The sequence below is a fragment of the Hemicordylus capensis genome, chromosome 2 (assembly GCF_027244095.1).
Source record: "Hemicordylus capensis ecotype Gifberg chromosome 2, rHemCap1.1.pri, whole genome shotgun sequence".
NCBI lineage: Eukaryota > Metazoa > Chordata > Lepidosauria > Squamata > Cordylidae > Hemicordylus > Hemicordylus capensis.
Genome location: NC_069658.1, coordinates 80401558 through 80421662, shown reverse-complemented (window position 1 = coordinate 80421662; position 20105 = coordinate 80401558). Strand labels below are relative to the sequence as shown.

Here is a 20105-nt window from a genome sequence, read left to right as displayed (position 1 = left end):
GGAATCCCCCAATGCACCACACTTGGTGCACAGTGCATTGTGGGATTCTTGGAGGCCAGAACAAGTCATCCTGACTCTCCTCCAGAGCTCAATCATCTGGAAGCACAGTCCACACACACAGCACACACTTTCTGTTAGTCTGAGGGGAAGGTCAGGTTTGTGCAGCTTTCCCTGCACCCGCCTCCCTGGTAGTGTGAAAAGCTCCAGCATGTCTCCATAGGACTCTTTTCTACTGATCTTCCCAGTTCTAGGACTGAGATAAGATGATGTTCTACATAGTAACTACATCTTAGACATGAGAGTTCCTATTAAATCAATTCTGGGAGCACATATGACATTACTGGGCTTGCAACCTGACTGAAAACCATGAAGATAACGTACCTGCACCCACTCCATACTAGCAATTTTACCCATTCAAAAACTGCCGTCACCACAAGTATACGCCACAGATATGACAACACATGTGGATAAATCAGTGGCACCTCAATACGAGCTCTGACAGGCTACAAGCCCAGCAGGTCCTATATGGTTCGAGGTTTAACTGCAAGGAAAGTGCTGTAAGGGGCTTAGAAAACTATCTACATATTCCACTATCTAAGAACTCAGGGCTTAGAGAACTAAGTATTACAATGCTTTGATATTGAATTAAGGAGGTTCCCTCTCTCCCTCTTTCTTCTCCTCTGAATTGCTCAAATATCACTCTGATGTGGACATGGCAGAGGGCTGTTTTGACACCGCAATTTGCCCTATGGGGCTAAAAGAAACTATGTTTTCATTAACAAAAATCTGCTGCCTGTGATAAGGATGTGTGCATGCAAAGTGTAATTGATGGACAGTGAAGTCCGGGCTGCGGAAGCATCCTACACAGCATATGGAGATCATAGACTGAGGTAACAAAAGGGAATTCTATCATTTAATTATAACATGTTCAAAAAAGAACTCTACAAAAAGAGAACAACTAAAAGTATCAGAAGAGATCAGACAACCCGTGGGTGGAGATCCAGGGGAAGAGTTATTCTCCTCACGTTTTGCCAAGCCATGGGCTTCTGAGAGCACTCAGCCCCTTACTTTGGAACTACATACTCAAACCTTGACCAAGCCAACATCCACTGCTTGCATCTGATACGCTCCGCGAAATGAACTCTGTTCTAATATATCCTCATCACTCCTTCCTCCTCCTCCCATCCTGTCCAGTAAATAGATCCCACCCCCTGCTAATTCTTGGTGGGTAATAATACCTTTATGCACCTTTCCCTTTTTCTTCTAAATAAAAGCTTAAAGGAACTCGGTGTGTGTTTCTTGTGTTTCTCTCCACAATAGCCAACACAAATAAGGAACCCGAACGAGCCTGTACCAGACTCCTGGTGCTTGTGCTGAGCATGCTGCAGAGCACATGCAGACTGCCCTAGAAGGCCTGGAGCACCACAACATTATGTAAGCTTTAGTGATTTTTTTAAAAAAATCATAATCCAATTTTTTTTTTACTTTGGGCTATTAGAAAAAGTTTTGAAACATTTATACGAGACATAAAATAAATATAGATATCTCTTTATTTAGGTTATTAGGTAAGTCAAACATGTTAAACAGAGACATGCTATTTTGAAAGTTTTGAGCACAAAAACAGAATTGGAGGACTCAAAAAGGCTCCCCTCAAAGGAAAGCTGAGCTCTTCAAGTTCCCACAATTCCTTTTCAGTCAAAGAGGATTGCTGCATCTCACCCCAGAAGGCACTACCCTCCTAGTCTATCTATAGCTTTCAACCACCCCTTGCCCTTAAGTACTTGTCCCCAACCAACAGTGAGCAAGAGCAGTCATGGCTCTTCTACTGTTCTATGTAAACCTCAGTAATGCAGCAGCAGACTGCTTTTTAAAAGAAAAAATACCTTTTTCTTCCCTCAGGCACTGAAGGGAAAGTCCAGTGCTCTTGGAACTGCCTGCAGCCCTTAGGAATAGTACTAGTCACCTCACTTTCCTTTGACATCATAGAGAAAGCCACTGAGAACCAGTAAATAAAGGGTGGGGGGATTGTTTTATGGGAGGACATTTTGATGGGCAACATGTAGAATTTTTTGAGCCATGAGATGGCTCAGAAAATCATTTGATTCCTCCCCCGGCCCCATTCTTGGGAGAAGAACTCATGTAATTTTCAAGCCAACTTGGGGTGAGCAGTAAGGGGATAGTTGACCATCTCTAGTGGTAAATATTGTTTTACCACTATAAATATTTCATTTATAGCTTTTCAACAAAAAACGTTATCAGAGAGGATTCATAGCAAAGGAATAAGAAAATTGTTCCCGTTCCCAAAGGGGCTTACAATCTAAAGGAGACAGAGACAGAGACACAATGGGAACGAACGAACACACACCACTGGGATGAGCACTATGCTGCGATGAACAGGGATGGTTGCACTCTCCTTTTAACACCACTTTATTTTTTTATCTATCTATCTATCTATCTATCTATCTATCTATCTATCTATACCACCTGGTATGTGTATCCCTAAGCACTTTTAAAAGTACATCTTTGTCCAGTTGACTTAGGATATTGAGAATTTTAAAAAATGTTTCTAATTCAAGTTTTTCTCCCAGAAAATCTACATCAATAATCAAAAAACATCCTGTCTTAGTCCTCATTTATTTATTTATTATTTATTTATTGCAATGAAATTACAACAGTGCTAAACATGATTGAGGATAATAATAGTATATGTGGAAGAAAAGAGAAGAGAAGAGAAGAGAAGAGAAGAGAAGAGAAGAGAAGAGAAGAGAAGAGAAGAGAAGAGAAGAGGGAAAAATCCCTTAAACATAACTTAAACATAAGATACAACCAACGAAGGAGAAAGTGGTGGGGGGGACATCTCCTTCTAAAATTATATATCTTATGGTTCAGAGCATAAACAATTTATTAAAATTCGACCAAATAGCTGAAAACCCCTCTTCATTACTTTGCCATAAGAAAACCAGATCAAATGCTGACAAAGAACACGTCAGTTATCCAAAGTTGAAGTTCAAAAGTAAATTTGTCCTTCCAGTGTTGTAGTATAATCATCCAAGTCCTCTTATTGATCATCTAGATTTCTTGCAGACTAGGTACTCATAAACACTAGTCCTCATTAAATATTATATATCTGAATATTAATATCATTAAATATCATTAAATATTATATCATTTGAAGGGGGTCTTTGCACCCCATCATGTGGAAAAAATATTTGAAATGGACTGCAAGTTGAAAAAGACATGGCAGAGACTGAATTTTGTTTAAGAATAAGTAGTTTAAAACATATTAAAGGTCAATCAAATCCTCAACAAATCTTGAAAACTGCTACTGTATGTCAGAACTTAAAATTTCATACTCTTGCCAACCCAACAAAAATTTCAGCTGCTCATATCATGCAATATTATTTTACTTTCTCCAACAATTAATGTGCTGCCTCAAAAGCATCATGGGTTTAGTATGCGTGAAAGTAGCAAGCCAGGTTAATAGACTTCCTGTTGGAGTATATAACTCTAGGTGAATGACTTAGTGAGGTTGTTCTCACAACCAGGCAAGTGGAGCAGCGGGTGGGTTACAGTGGGAAAGTCTGCAAAAGCCCACCTTCCCTGAGGACAGTCCGCCGCTGCCTCAGGGGGTGCAGAGGCATAGGGACCGGGATGTGTCTAAATCCCACAATGCACCATGCAAGTGTGCAGTGCATTGTGTAAATGACCCCAAAGACAGGCAGGCTCCTGTCAGTGCTTCAGCACCAGCTGCAAGCAGCTGGCGCTGGCACATGTTCAGGGAAATGTAGTGAGCACTCCCTTAACCTTATTTATGAGGCAAGCTCCCTAGGCTGGTTTGCTGCCGATGTGCTGCTGAGAGCCATGTGCCTTCTGGTGGTTCTTACAGGCAGCCAAGCCCAGTCTTGGCTGCTCATGAGAACATCCTCAGTCTCTGCTTTTAGATGAACTAGAAATCATGCTGATCATGTAAACAGAGAACAGCTGTACAGCCTATTTAAAATCAATGTAAGGAACAGAGGTGCACCTAGGTAATTTTGGAGCCTGGACCTAAAGGCCTTTGGAGCCCCCACCCCCGCCGCCACAAATTAAGCATCACCATCCTCTGCTGGGCGACCACACCACCCGGGACAGACTAGAGAGGATATGGGGGGCCCCAGGGGCTGGGAAGGCCCTGAGGCCCCCTATATCCCTACCAGAGGCATTACAACAAAAGATAGGTTTCTCTCATAAGGAGTTTAGGAGCTACAATTCAACACAGAGAAGGCTTCCCTTAAATCCTAGAGACCAGCTGTCTGTCAATATAGACAATACTGACCTAGGTGGTTCTATGATCTAATTCAATTTTTAAGGCAATTTTATACATTCATAAGCAGAGGAAGGGCAGGAAGCTGCAGCAGGAGGAAAGGCATTCCTTATGCATTCAGTCTTATGTATCTACTTATTTTATGTATTTATTTGAGGGGGGGAATACCACACTTTTCACATGTGTTTCAAAGTGGCTATAAAGAAAAGGGGGTGGGGGGCATGCAATAAGGAAATAAAATATAAATAAACCAGAGAAGGTCTTATCCAGATGCAGCCAGCATACGCAGGAGGCCCTCCCTAACAGTTCCTATAGGTCAGGAAAATTCATTTGGGGATTCATTAAAGACTGTAAAGGTCATTTACCCGTGCTTCTTGGGATTAGTTTAAGCAGGAGGGGAGAACTAAAAACTTAAGTACCAATCACATATGTTGTACCTACTTCAGGTGATTTCTCAACTGTTGTGTTTCCACTACAGGGTGATTTTTTGTTTTGTTTTGGCATTAATTTCTCATTTGAGATTCAAGTGGAGATAAGGAGGTATGGCCGTGTCTCAATTATACTACTTTAGTCAGCAGGCATGGGGGATACTAATACACAACAAGGCATGTCACAAAAATCTACATATAGAACACTAGCATGTTGGGAAGAAGGCTAGACGAGAACTTGTAGGCCTATGTGGGGAACCTACTAGTCTGTGTATACATTGGATATATACATTACATATATACAGTATATACAATGTGTGTGTGTACACACACACACACACACACACACACACACACACACAGTGTATATCCAATATATACATTGGATCAAGTTTCTCAGGTCACCTTGGAGTACTTAAGCAGCTCTAAAAGGCTGCTTCTATTCTCCTCAAATAGCCTTAATGCCCAGAAACATTCTCTGCCCTGAGCATGACCCATCCTAGGAAGAAACCACCAACATACTCACAGTTCAAAAAGCCAAGTAGGTAACTAGGTAATTCGCAAAACCAAAACAAATCACAATATGATCACAACTAGGTAATTCACAATTCTCAAAGCTACACAATTCACAACATGCTCACAACTAGGGAATTCGCAATAGGGGTGTGCATTTTGGAATTTTATTGTTTCGATTTGTATCCGTATCGAAACACCCCCATTTTGTTTTGTACCCAAATTTTCTTAATCCGAATCAGCCCTGTTTTGTTTTGTAGCCGAATTTTACGAATCTGAATCCGAATCAATTTGGATTTTTAAAAAGGGTCCCAGGGCAAAAAGAGTGGGTGGTGGTGGCAGTGTCCAATGGGTGGAAGCTACCACCCAAATTTCAAAGGAATTAGGCAAAGGGCTGTTTTTTTGTGAATTTTTAAAGTTTACACATCTTTAAGAATTTTCCCGTAGGGAATAATGGGGATTCCAGCAAATGTATCACTTCAAATCAAGGGGAAAGGGATGACCCAGAGCGTAGTGTGGTGGGTGGTAGTGCCAAATGGGGGCAAGGAAACTTCCAGAATTATCTCAAAAGAATTAGGAACATAGGAAACTGCCATATACTGAGTCAGACCATTGGTCTATCTAGCTCAGTATTGTCTTCACAGACTGGCAGCGGCTTCTCCAAGGTTGCAGGCAGGAATCTCTCTCAGCCCTATCTTGGAGAAGCCAGGGGGGGGGACTTGAAACCTTCTGCTCTTCCCAGAGCAGCTTCATCCCCTGAAGGGAATATCTTGCAGTGCTCACACATCAAGTCTCCCATTCATATGCAACCAGGGCAGATCCTGCTTAGCTATGGAGACAAGTCATGCTCAGCCACAAGACCAGTTCTCCTCTCACAATCAACACGAACACTGAAGCAGCTATCTCCATTGGTGATATTGGGAGCTGGGGTCTCCTGCTATCCCACAATGCATTGCATGAGCAGCGGAGAGGCAGTGCTCAGAACTGCAGCAGTTTCACTCTGCCTGGCCGCACAAGCCACAGAACTCTATAATAAACTGAAGATCCAGAGACCTTTAAACTGAATACTGTGGGGAAAGAGACAGAAGTCTGGAGGTACTAAATGCAAGTACTAAATAGAGCCTTGGGTGATATAGGAGAGACTGGAGCATTGCCTAGCAAACCCCACAGTGAAATAGCAACAGAGACCTTGAAACATCATATCTATGGCTTCTGATGTCTATACTCTAATGCAGTGTTTCTCAGGCACCGGTCCATGGAACGGTGCCGGTCCGCAAGGTGTTGGGTACCTGTCCATAAGGCATCATTAATAAAAATCACCCCCCAAAAGAACAATTTTGGGCCAGCAGGGGCCACCAGGAGCTCTCTGGAGTTCATTTCCAAACTGCCCTCATTGCTGGATAATGTTCATTTTGCTTCCTTGAAATGAATATTATCCAGCAACAAGGGCTGCCTGGAAATGAGCTCCAGAAAGCTGCCCAAAATTGTTTTGGGGGGGTAAGGTTGGGGGCAAGGGGGGTGATCCCTTTATTAACAGCTAGTCCTGGAAACTGTGCATGAATGATGACTCCAAAAATGTTGCGAAACACTCTATAGAAATTAAATAAGATAGACTTGAACTCCTGGTGTAGGATACTAAATACGGCTTGACAGTTTAACTAAAATTTGGTGGTTGATTCTCACCAAGGAATGGTGGGGGAAATGTAGCAACCAATGGATACGGCTTGTTCAGAAAAGAAATGCAACAGAAAGAGAGAGGGAATAGCACTAAATGTCAAAAATGCATACCCCTGCACAAAAATCTAAGAGGGTAAACATGGAAGCCCAGTAGGTAAATATAAAACAGAGAGCAATAAAAACAACTTTGCAGTAGAATCTACTGCTATACCAAGAAGAAAATGTGGATAATACTTTCCAAAAATAAATGTCAGATGTCAAGGCAGCAAGAATTAGTAACAAAGGCTACTTCACCTACCCTGATATCTAATGGGAGACAAACTCTTTTAAAAATTTAAATCACCAACAAAATATTAATATGCCTTGCTGGCCATTTCCTCTTTCAGGAAGTGAAGGAACTAACAAAGAGATTGGCTACCCTTGACTTGAACCAATCCAATAGGGAAGAGATAGTCAAGACATATTGAAAGCATCATGGCCATGCAATGCAAGAATTCTTTATCTTATGGAAAGCTAATAGTGAACAGAGTAAAACATGTTATATTTCAGGAAAGCTGATTTTAAATAGCTCCTTTAATAAGAAGTTACTAAAGAGGTAGTCACATACAATTTCAATGAAAAAGAAAAATGGCATTCATATTAAAAAGCCAATGTACCAGCAAGAAAGCTTGGTGATGAGCTGAAAATGAAAAACAGAGAGAGAGAGCATGCATAAGAAATGGAAGGAAGGACAGGTCACAGATGAGTAGCCCAGACTTGAAGGAATAGAGTCAGAAAAGCTAAAGAACAAGCTAAAGCTGGCTAGAGATGCTAATGACAACAGATACGACTTTTTTCAGGTATGTTTGGAAGGAAAATGTAGGCCTGCTTACTTTTAATATTAGTTAATATGGTGAAATATTAATAGTTACTCCTATTTTGCTTTCATCTTCTCAAAAGGGCAATCCCAAAAGAGCAGTGCATATGGTGAGAGGACAGGATTGCAGCTGAAGACTGATAAAGAGTTGGTCAGGAAACACTTATCTACACTAAATAGAATGGGTAAATTATATAAGTTACTAAAAAGAACTGTATGACATCCTCTCAAAACCCTGAACCCTCAGTACCCCTCTGTCATCTTTGACAAATCCTGGAGAATGGGCTAGGTGCCTTATGACTGGAGAGGGGCTACTGTAGGCCCAATCATCAGAAAAGAGAACAAGGAGGATCCAACAGACAAGTTAGTCTGACTTTGATATTAAGGAAGTCATTAGAACAGATTATAAAGCAGCCAGTCTGTGAACATCTTGAAAACAATGCAGTGATTAGTAGAAACCAGCATGGATTTGACAGTCATAAATCATGCCAGGTTCTTATTTAATTTTTTAAAAATTGTTTATTATCTTAATGGATTGTGGAAATGCTGCAGACATAATTTATCCTGCTTTCAACCATTTGGCATGATATTTTGGTTAGCATAGATAATAGTATCAAGTGGATTCAACCTTTACTCACCATACTCAAAGCATGCTCATCATACTCAAAGCTCCTCATCAAACTGCTTGCTGGGAGCGGGTGGATTATGTCGGCCACCCACACTGCAATTTGAAGGTGCCGTCCTTAAAAAATAGGCCAGGACCCAGCCTGAAGACACTTTGTCTCCAAGCCTGCTCCCAACCCCGTTTTTAAGAGCTGCATCCATGAAAGGGGGGGAGGGGCAAGGAAATTCCCAGCAAACACCCACTAGCCCAGTGGAACCCACCAGCCCAAGTGAACTTGGCCTCCCACTCCTCAATTTTGTGGGGACAGTGCATAAAAACTGAGTCTGGAGTTGGCTTAGAGACAAAGTGTCTCCAAGCCAGCTCCCAACCTGGTATTTAAGAGCTGCACCTGTGAAATCAGGGGGTAGGAGCCAAAGCATCTCCAAGCCTGATTCCAATTCAAACATTTCGAAGGAAGCTAAAGACCAAATTCTGATATATATTTTCGTATCCAATATTTTCGTCCACGCACAGGACTAAAAAGCAGTACATAAATATTTGTAGTAGTAGCAGAAGACAATGTAGAATGGGTTCAGAGGAGGGCAGTGAAGTTGGGCAGGGATCTGGAAAACAAATTCCATGAGGAAAGGCCGAAGGAACTGGGTATGATTAGCCTAGAGAAGAGGTCACAGGGAAGGACATGATAGCATTCTTCAAATATCGTAAGGGATGTCATATAAAAGAGTGAAAGAACATTATCTGCTGTTCCAGATCTGGGCTTAAAATACAGGAGGATAGATTTTAGTTGAACATTAGCGTTTCCTCTGAATGTTTTTAAGGAGGACCTGAAAACATACATGTTTAGCCAGGCTTTAAGTTTATATTTTTAAAGCTTCAGGTTTCAGAGTTTTTATTATTGTTTTTATTATGTCAATGTTTTAATGGCTTTTAGATTGTGAACCACCAAGGGACTTTTTGTATGGGGCAGTACAGAAATGTAAGAAATAATAACAACTTTAGAAGAAACTTCTTAATGGAAAGCACAGTTTGACGATGGGATCAATTATGTAAAGGTGCTGGGCTCTCCTTCATTGGACATCTTCAAACAAAAGCGGGAAAGCCATCTGTTGGAAATTCTCTAGCTCTGGATTTCCTATAAGGCCCTATAACTATAATCTTATGACAAAACACTCCATTATTCTGACCATGAAAGGGAAAAGGGAAACAGATAAAACAATTTTCCAGATGAATATCATGCTTGATTCAGAGTTACAAACATAATAGTTTTCCCTTATGCTCTCTAGCTTGGAGCTATGCCTACATCTTCAATTAAATGTTAGGTATTATTAACAGACTAAAGTTTCAGAAAATATTAATTTGTACTGAGCATTTCAGAAGTACACAACTGGCATTTTTACTCTTAAGAACGCATTTGAAGTCCCTGGGTTTTTATACTGTACTAGTGGTTTTGTAGCCCGTTGGATAACGGGTGCTAGGGGAGCTCTGCGCTCCAGACCACCGCCGCCATTACCCCTCCCGCCCGTGGCTCTGGCCGGGCCCGCCACTCACCGCCGCCCGCGGCTCCGGCCGGGCCCGCCACCCACCGCCGCCCGCGGCTCCGGCCTGGTCCACCGCTGCCCGGGCCCACCGCCGCATTCTTCTCCGCCGCCTCGTCCGGCGGCCATCCTGGGCGGCCAGAAGCGGCCGCCCCGAAGAAGCCAGGTCAGCGGCAGCATGGCCAGGCCTCGGCCATGGCTCTGCCGCCTCCTTGGCCGCGCCGTCTCCTCTGGCCGAGGCGGCGGCTTTGCCGCCGCCTCGGCCAGTGTCCCCCGCCGCCGCTTACCCGGCTTCTTCGGGGCGGCCGCTTCTGGCCGCCCAAGATGGCCGCCGGGTGCTGGCGGTCCTGGCTCCCTGGCTCTGTTCTGGCCATGCGCTTCGCGCATGCCCAGAAGAGGCCAGGGAGGCACGGACACACGCTTGGTGTCCGTCCACGGACGGACACCAAGCGTTTTATAGATAAGGATAGTCAGGGATTTTCAAAAAACTTTCCAGATAAACAACGTCTATAGAAAAACATATCTATAGATTTTTGTTTTTACAAAGATATGAATTATATTCTGATCTTTAAAAAAAAACACTAGAGTACTTTCAGAAAGAGTGAAGGTTTATTTATTTTATTTTATTTATTTAGCACATTTGTATACTACCAAAAATTGCATCTCATGGCAGTTTACGCACAAATTAAAACAATAAAATAATATTAAACCCATTAAAAAATTAGAACAGTATCAATAAACGACAGTCAAAATCAACTTATAGCTAGCTGAAGGCTGGATTAAACAAAGGTATATAAAGAGCTTTTTTAAAGGCTGCTAGAGATGGCAAATTCTTATCCCAACAGGGAATGTCTTCCAAAGCCTTGGCTATAGGGAAGGTGAGTCACTTTTCTGAGATGCCACCAGACAAGCTGGTGGCAAGAAACTGTAGGTGGACCTCCCAGAAGATATTAATAAATGGTGAGGCTCATGAAGAGGTTGTGTTTCATTACTTCCAAAGTATGATGGAAGAAGGCAGGATATAAATGTTATATCCTGCTTTCTATTGAATTCAAATAAAAATAGAATTAAGTCATTGTCAGGCATTTATAGTAACTAAAATGAGCATGCATGGGAAGCAGTATCACAGTGGCAGACTTCTCCTCTGACCTACACACATCCATTGTACCTACTGTGAATGCCTCATTAAATACCTATGTATTGTGTCAAGGATACAGAAGATAAGGATGAATGTGAAAAGAGACTGCCAAAGACCAAGAAAATTATGTCAGAATGGATGGTGGAAATTGCCAAGAAGAGGAGAGAAGCCAAAGTCAAGAAAGATAAAGACCTCGTGAAGGAACTTAACAGGGAATTTCAGAAAGCTGTTAGAAGAGACAAGGAGCTACAATGTAGTACAGATGTACAATGACATCTGTAAAGACCTTGAGGATGGAAATAGACACAGAAATACAACGAAAGTTTTCCAAAAGATGTCTGAACTCAGAAGGAGGTTCCAAGCTCGAATTGGTATGTTAAGGGATGCCAAAGGACAGATAGTAACTGATTCAGAGAAGACCAAACAGAGATGGAAGGAGTATACTGAAAATCTGTACAGTAAGGACATCAACATCCAAGATACTGTAAAAGATATTCCCTACTTGCAAGAACCTCTAGTATGGGAAGATGAAGTTAGATAAGCACTTGAGTCATTACCAAGTCAGAAGGCTACAGGAATTGATGGAATAGCTACAGAAATATGGCAGGCAACAGAAGAAGAATCAGTCAAGGCTCTAACCAAACTATGCCAGCAAATTTGGAGAATGACACAGTGGCCAATAGAATGAAAGAAGTCAGTCTACATACCTATACCAAAGAAAGGAGACTTAACAGATTGGGCAAACCATCACACAATATCCTTAATTTCACATGCTAGCAAAATAATGCTCAAGATCATCCAATGCAGATTAGAGCCCTACGTGGAAAAGGAAATAATACCAGCTGTTCAAGCTGGTTTCAGAAAAGGCCAATGAGCAAGAGACATGATTGCTGATGCATGCTGGATAATTGAGACAGACAAAGGATATCAAAAAGAAGTCAATATGTGCTTAATTGACTACAGAAAAGCCTTTGATTACATTAACCATGTCAAGTTGTGGAATATCCTTAGGAAAATGGGCATCCCAGAACATCTCATTGTTCTCATGAGAAACCTGTGGACAGGAAGCCACAGTCCAGCTGGAACATGGTGAAACAGACTGGTTCCAGATCAGCAAAGGAGTAAGACAAGGCTGTTACTTTCCCCTTATTTATTCAACTTATATGCTGAACATATACAGAGAGAAGCTGGATTGGAAGAAGATGAGTGTGGTTTTAAAGCTGGAGGAAGAAACATCAATAACCTGCTCTATGCTGATGACACCACTCTGATAGCTGAGAATGCGGATGATCTGCAAGCTCTAGTAATGAAAGTCAAGGAGCACAGTGAAAAAATGGGACTATGACTAAATATAAAGAAGACTAAACTAATGGCAATGGGTACAGCAACCAGCCTCAGAATTGATAAGAAAGACACTGAAGTGGTGGGTAGCATTTGCCTTTTAGGATTGACCTTCAACAGTAAAGGATCCAGTAGTCAAGAAATACGCCACAGACTAGTACTTGGTAGGGTTGCAATGAAGGCCTTGGAAAGGGTATTTAGATGCCGTGACATGTCGATACGTACAAAGATTAGAATCGTTTGGAAAATGGTTTTTCCCATGACACTCTATGGATGAAAAAGCTGGACTAGGAAGAAGCAAAATCAAAAAAGTATTGATGCTTTTGAACTTTGGTGCTGGAGAAGACTTTTCAAGATACCATGGACAGCCAGGAAAACAAACAAATGGATCATAGAACAAATCAATCCAGAATTCTCACTCGAGGCACAAATGACCAGGCTCAAACTATCATACTTCAGACACATTATGCAAAAATCCAGCTCCCTTGAGAAGGGAAAAGTTGAAGGAAAGAGAAAAAGAGGACGACCAGCAGCAAAGTGGATGGTCTCGATTGCGACAGCAATGAATGCACCACTGAGAGACCATAAAGGCCAAGTTGAAGACAGATCATCCTGGAGAGAATCTATGTATGTGGGCGCTAAGAGTCAACACCAACTTGATGACACTTAATCAATCAATCACAGAGGCAGTCTCTTATCCAGATAGTAAAAAGATGCAGACTGGTTTAGCTTGAGCAAAACTATTGTATGATGTGCTTCAGACCATGTCTAAAAAATTGGCTTTGGCAGTAAAGAAATACAAACCTTCACTCTTCCTTACCTCTCTCTTTTTTTAATGTTTTACTAGAGTATAGTTGAATACATTATAAATCTAACAATCTACATTGCTTAATAAGACTGAACAAATTTGTATAGCTAGACTTAATTTAACAAGCTAGGCACTACAGACTGTGTGCAGTGGGGGAGGCTTACCATTTTAAGGGAAGGCATAAGCTGTGCACTAAGAAAAAGTTTCTCGGAACAGGCAGTCTCTTAAAAATGTCTGTCTTCTGCACACAGTTTAACATTATAAACTGTAGTCTGTCCTGATGTTTTATACTTTATAACTTTACTTCTTCTGTTGTAACTGTAACTACAGCAAACCACCCTGTAAGTAGAAAAGGCCACCATTTGTTTTGCCCCCCCACCCGTAATGCAATCAACCACATTATACAAATTTGCTTACCCAAAACCAAACCACTCTGGCCAACATCCTGATAAATGTTGCATGCATGTCACTGATAAAGACATGAATGCAGCAATACTATCCCCATTTCTGAAGTATGGGAACTCATATGGAGGAAGGGCATTTTTTGTTGATCTCCCATTCCGCTGGAAGTGCTCTGAACAGTTTGAAATTATGGTGTTGAGTGTCATGCAGCCCTCAGGGATTTAGGTTTTTGCTGTGCACTTTCTGGGGAAAGGGAGATTGACAAAAATTTCCCCCTCCATTCAAGACCCCACACTTCAGAAATGGGACATTATTACCACAAGTGCTCCTTTTTTAGCTGTACATGCACAGTGTTAGTCAGGATGTCAGTCAGTCAGTTCTAATTTCAAAAATTCTGCGTGTTTTCTAGTGGGAAGCCACAAAAATGTATACAGTATGATTTACATGAATGGTACAGAAGACAGGACATTCTTCTTGGGCCCTAATCCGTAGTAGTACTGTAACTACTATTTGAAATTTAAGAATAAAACATTGTAAACTTATCACATTTTCAATACAAACAAAGAATATGTGCATTACATAAGAACAGCTTTGCTGGATCAGGCCCAAGGCCCATCTAGTCCAGCATCCTGTTTCACACAGTGGCCCACTAGATGGAAGCCTACAGGCAGGAGTTGAGGGCATGCCCTCTCTCCTGCTGTTACTCCCCTGCAACTGGTATTCAGAGGCATCATGCCTCTGAGCGTGGAGGTGGCCTATAGCCCTCAGACTAGTAGCCATTCATAGATTTCTCCTCTATGAAGTTATCCAAACCCTTCTTAAAGCCATCCAGGTTGTTGGCTGTCACCACATCTTGTGGCAGAGAATTCCACAAATTGATTTATGAGTTGTACAAAAAAGTACTTCTGTTTTTTGGTCCTAAATTTCTTGGCAATCAATTCCATGGGGTTATTCTAGTGTTATGTGAGAGGGAGAAAAATTTATCTCTACCCACTTTCTCCACACCATGCATGATTTTATAGACCTCTATCATGTCTCCTCGCAGTTGTCTTTTTTCTAAACTAAAAAGCCCCAGGTGTTGCAGCATTGCCTCATAAGAAAGGTGCTCTAGGCCGCTGATCATCTTGGTTGCCCTCTTCTGTACCTTTTCCAGTTCTACAATGTCTTTCTTTGGATGTGATGACCAGAATTGTATGCAGTACTCCAAGTGTGGCCACACCATAATTTTGTATAAGGGCATTATACATTCAGATATCAAGTCTGCTATTAACTTACTTGGTGTGATGAAAAGTGTGTCAATGAAGAAAAGCTACAAGAAAGGTATTGGTGAACCATTCAGCCAACTTTCTACTTATAAAGTCACTTAGAAAAAAGAATCTTGTTAAACCCATGAAACTAGGAAACTAACAGTTGAGGGAGGTTAGGGAGGGAGGACTTGTATGATGTAACATAAAGGATTACAAACTAATGCACACTCTTGGGACTTGAATTTCAGTGCATAATCCTACCATCTGTCCACCAGTTGTGCCACAAAAAAAGAATAAATGATTTGAAGAAGCTCCTAAAAAAGGACAGGCAACTTATGTTATTTGAACTGCAGCATTTTACTACTTCAGAATATTTCCACTGTAATTGCATTCTGTCTACAAATTAAGCTACAGGAGCTGACATTTGCCACAGGCTAAGGAAATATTATATTGGTTTCTAAGATACATGAGACAAACAGGTATTTTGTATAACATTTATTCTGGAGTTTACGTCTGCCTTTTCCCAGCAATGATATTTTCAAATGCAAAATACATCCATGGAGGCTCCATTCCCCAACACCTTTACAACTCAATTCATTAGCACCTACCTGCTAGTCAAATCAGTTTCTGAACCAGAAATTAAATATCATTAATATTATACTTTTTATTCAGGACTCTCAAATTCAGACAGAACTTCCAGGAAAATTGTTAAGCTTATAGTGTCAAACAGTGGGAAGGGGAGGGAATGGTCCATTGCTCTCCAGACCCTTTTTCATTCAGTTACTCAAATCCTTCATCAGTGTGTAAAAATTGGATATTGGCCTAAAAACACACACATACACACACTTCTGAATTATGACTAATGTTAATAACAAAAATGTAACTCTCAGTAAAGAGATTTGTTTTCTTTCATTGCACTAAAATTCCACAAACTGTCACTACCTGAAACTATCACAGCAAAACAGGAGTACCAAGTCTTTCTTTTTTTTAAGTGCCGCAAATCTCTTTGAAGATCACATCTGATTATTCAACCACATGAAGTTTTGGAAAATAGAGAAAGAAGGTGGTTGCCCCAAGTGATGTAGTCAAAGAGTAGGTAAAAATTTATTTAGGCTATGGTGCTGATTAAATCATCCAAGGAAAGGATCAGTAACACTGCTTGCATGTTTGTTTTGTTGACTTGAAAGGTTTAGGATTAATAGTCTTAAAGAAGCAATGGTAGTAGTTTTATGAGCAGGTAAGACTATACCATCTGCATTATGATAGCAGAATTTGGGAAGAAAATATTAGCATCCAGGACGGCCCACATATCTAGTCAAAATCCAGGAGAATGTTCCTAGATCTAGATGCATGCATGCCTGTCCTCCCCCAACAACCTATCTACAAGGAATACCCTTCTTCCTCCATACAGGAACTTTAATGAGTTTGACAGGCTGAAGCTGAGACCTCAAAGCTGAGACCTCCCCACCCCCAACTTCCTAAAAATAACACCCGCATCACATCAGTGAGAACAGAAATAACCACCCTCGCAAAAGAAAGGCGTAAAGTGGCGTCGCTGCTGTCAGAGAAGGAAGCATCTCCTTACTTAATGCAATGACTAAACGCTAAATCTAGATGCTAAGATATTGGAGAGGAGGGAACGAGAGCAAGAAATGCCCACACAGCCCTTCAGGCGAAGAGATGGAGAGTCACTCCTCCTCCGCCTTCCCCCGCTTCAGGAACCAAACTCCTAACTGGGCGGAAATGGGGAGCAGGACAAAGCGTCCGGCCGAGGGAGCCCCCCTCCCAGTCTTAAGCCACCCCTACTCGACTTTAGGACTGGGGGAGGCAGAACAGCCCTCTCTGCTCTTAGTCATCCCAAAGGAAACCAAAGGCTGCGTGTCTCCTTCACATCCTCCCCGGAGGGCTGAACCCAGGAGGCGTTTTCAGAGCAAGCCAAGCAAGCACCCAACGCCAAGCCGCTCCAAGGCAAAGGCAGCGGCTGCAGCCAGCAGCCTGGGGTTTTCCATCTACGCTGCCAGAGAAGGAGCCACTAGTTGATTTCCAGCCTGCCGAGCAAGACTCCGAAGTGTAACAAGTCTTGGCGCAGCCAGTCCAGTCCGGAGGCTGCCGCTGCTTCTCTATAGTTCCCCAAGAGTTGGGCCAGTCCTGCCAGAAAAGCAGCGCAGAAGGCGGGGGTCGGGCTCTCCCAAATCCCGAGCCTCCTGCCTTCCCTCCCATAGACACACGCCCCGCCCCAGGATATTGGCGGGGGGGGGTTGCATTGCGCGTGTGTGTGTTCCTCACCTCCTTCAGTTCCTTGGCCACGTCCTTCAGGTCCCCCAGGACTAATTCCAAATCGTCCACGATGATCTTGATCTGCTCCTTCACCTTGGCTTTGGAGGCTGCCGGCAGCCCTTCGGCTGGAGAGGACACGGACGAGGAGGTGGCGGAGGAAGATGTGGTCCCCTTGGACTTGGCTGACATTCTTTGGGGGGAGCGCCGGTTGGGGGGGAGGAGGAGGAGGAGGAGGGCGGCAGGCAGGTCAGGAGAGCTGACTGACCACCGAAGGACGCCCGTCCCCGTCCCTCTTCGGCCAGCCGGAGCTGCTGCATCCGCTGCCTCCGTCCCAGCTGCACATCTTGGGCTCGGGTCCCCGTGGCGCTGTGTTCTCGGCGCGCTCTGGCGCTGCCATCAACTCCCCGGCAACTGCACTGAGCGCGGCAGCCCGGGCTGCAGGCAGGCAAGCAGACGGGCGGGCGCTGCGCCTGCGCTCGCCTGCCTCCCCTCCCTCACAGAGACGCACAGCCACAGACATGCAGGGCGCTCCGTTCGCCCAAGGCTCCGGGAGGAGGGCGAGGGCGAAACCCCCCAGAGAGGGCGCAGCGGCCGCCAGCGGCACGCGTGGCTCGCCTCAAAGCCCTCGCCACATGGCGCGCTTAAAACCACAATCCCCTCTAATCCTCGGGATCGCGAGCGGTGCTTACAGGCTGGCGAGGCTGGGATGGGGGCAGGGAAGAGAAAGGAGCGCAGCTCCTCGGGAAACTTCCCCTCCTTTCCTCCGCCGTCCTTTTTCTTCTTCTTTAGAACTCCCCCCTTCTCAAGGGGATGGTTTTGCCCAGAGTCTGGGAAAGCAAAGGGAGAATGTTTATTTTCTCTGTTGGCTGCGACGGGGAAAAGAGGTGTAAGTGCGTAAGAGCCAAGGGAGGCGGAGAAAGTAGGTGGTAATCATTCCTCCACAAGATTCGCTTGCCTCCTTGCCTCCTCCTTGGCTGGCTTGCGGCACGCTAGGATAAGACCATGGCATTGGATGCTGATTGTGGGAGATCAGCTAGTGGTTCGGGTTAATCCCTTGCACGGAACAGATCGGAGCTTCCTCCAGTTATTTCGAGGTCACAGAGAGAGAACGACGCTGGCTGCTTTCCCTTGACGCTGGAGAATTTGGACTTTTCAGCCAGATTTGGCGCGATGGTTCTCGTCAACGGCGGCGGTTTCTGGATAGAACTGCCTCCAACTTTTCTAAATAACACCAGGCTCTTCTGCGCTGTAGCCCAAAAGGAAAAGGATTGGTAATGCCGATTGTAACACCTACGACGCAGGATCCCTGTGATGGTTATTCTAGATGAGAAAATTAAGCTTGAAAGAGAATGATGGGGGTGGGTGGGGTGGATACTGGCGTAAAAGGAGAAAACATTTAAATGGAATTGAGGAACGGAAGATGCACAGTCTTGGAGCCAGCGGCCAGTAGTTTCCAATTGATTAGTTTCCAATTAAAGTTCATAGAATAAACAATAAGGAACTTTTGGGATCAAAAGATATGACAATATTCTTAATTATAGCCAACTGAAATCTAAATAGGAAACCGTAGTGAAGAAGGTCGTTCGTGAATTCATATTAACACATAAGAAATGGTTAAAGGTTGATTATATAAGGTACAGTAATGTATTAAAGGGAGAATTGTTTCAAGTAATTTTAATTATGCTGCAATAAAGGACTACTAAATGAGATTCCATTCCCGTATGGCCAGTGCCTGAAATGCTCACTGAGAGTTACAAGAAGGTACCAAGAATACCTAGAGGGAGCTATTGCAAAGAAGAGCTGTATAAGTGGATAACAGAATGGAAACCTCTGGGAAACTGTCAGAAGCCCAGGGAAAGAAGAGGTTATTGGACACTTCTGAGGAAGTTAGGAAACAGGAAGAATAACTGGCACTGTTCTCCCTAAAAAAATTATCACAATGGAATTGTGCTTTATTTTAAAAGTGGCAATACTTGGAAAAAATGAGCAGGGTCAGTACAGTGTTCTCTAAGGTGTGTGTATGTGCATGCACTCACACTTTTTTTTAAGTCCACTCAGTTAATTTTAGATCCCACTCAGGCTGAATCAGGAAGGTCCCACTCTGAATGCATGTGCACGTGCACTGCCTTGATACTGCCACCCAGAACAAAACTCATCCCATACACAGATGGAAAAAAAATTAGAGAGAGCACTGGTCAGCAATGTAAATGATCTTATTTTTCCTTTACTTTCCTGTGCCCAGTTGCTGTTTTCCTGTGCTCAGCTGCTTTCCTTAACAAGATGTGACCATTCACTAAACTGGGTTATGAACGACTTCAGTTTTACCTAAGGGACAAACAGCTATATTTTACCTGGTTGGAGTAACCCCAAAAGTAGCATGTAATCTGATGAACAGAACAGTCAACTTATTAAAGACACACTTTCATTTCTGGTATATGATAAACAGAACATTTACTCAGAAGTATGTTCAAGTTCAAGTTCTAACAATTTCGTAAAGGTTGCTTCCAAGTGTCTATTTATTTTATTTATTGTTAAATTTATATACCGCCTTTATATACAACTGCAACCTAAGACTATGGTCTTAAGCAAAAAAAAAAAAAGAATCTTAGTTAAGATGAGTTGTGTCTGAGTAAACAATTAATATCGAGCCATTGTTTAATAACAAATAATCTCAGTCACTGAAATGGAAAAAAATACACATACTTCAGAGGCATACGATGAGGAATACGATGAATATTTATATACCACTGTTCAACAAAAGTTCCCAAAGCGGTTTACATAGATCAATACAAATAAATGAAATTAAATGGCTCCCTGTCCCCAAAGGGCTCACAATCTTTAAAATACCATAATTTGGCAACTAATTTTCATATTTTGAATAACAATTTAAAACAAAAGCAGTACACACAAAACATTATGTTGATTCTTCAATAGTTTTCAGATAAATGTGAGAAC

General features: G+C 42.7%; 1 protein-coding gene across 1 annotated transcript in view; it reads right to left on the bottom strand.

Moving 5' to 3' along the window:
- The window catches only part of PRR16 (proline rich 16), a 168735-nt gene extending 150652 nt beyond the window's left edge, over nucleotides 1–18083 (bottom strand). The window contains exon 1 of the mRNA XM_053288301.1: nucleotides 17160–18083. Coding sequence (XP_053144276.1) covers nucleotides 17160–17339 — 180 coding nt within the window. The 5' untranslated portion in view covers nucleotides 17340–18083. The remainder of the gene's footprint in view (nucleotides 1–17159) is intronic.
- Between the last annotated feature and the right edge of the window lie 2022 nt (nucleotides 18084–20105).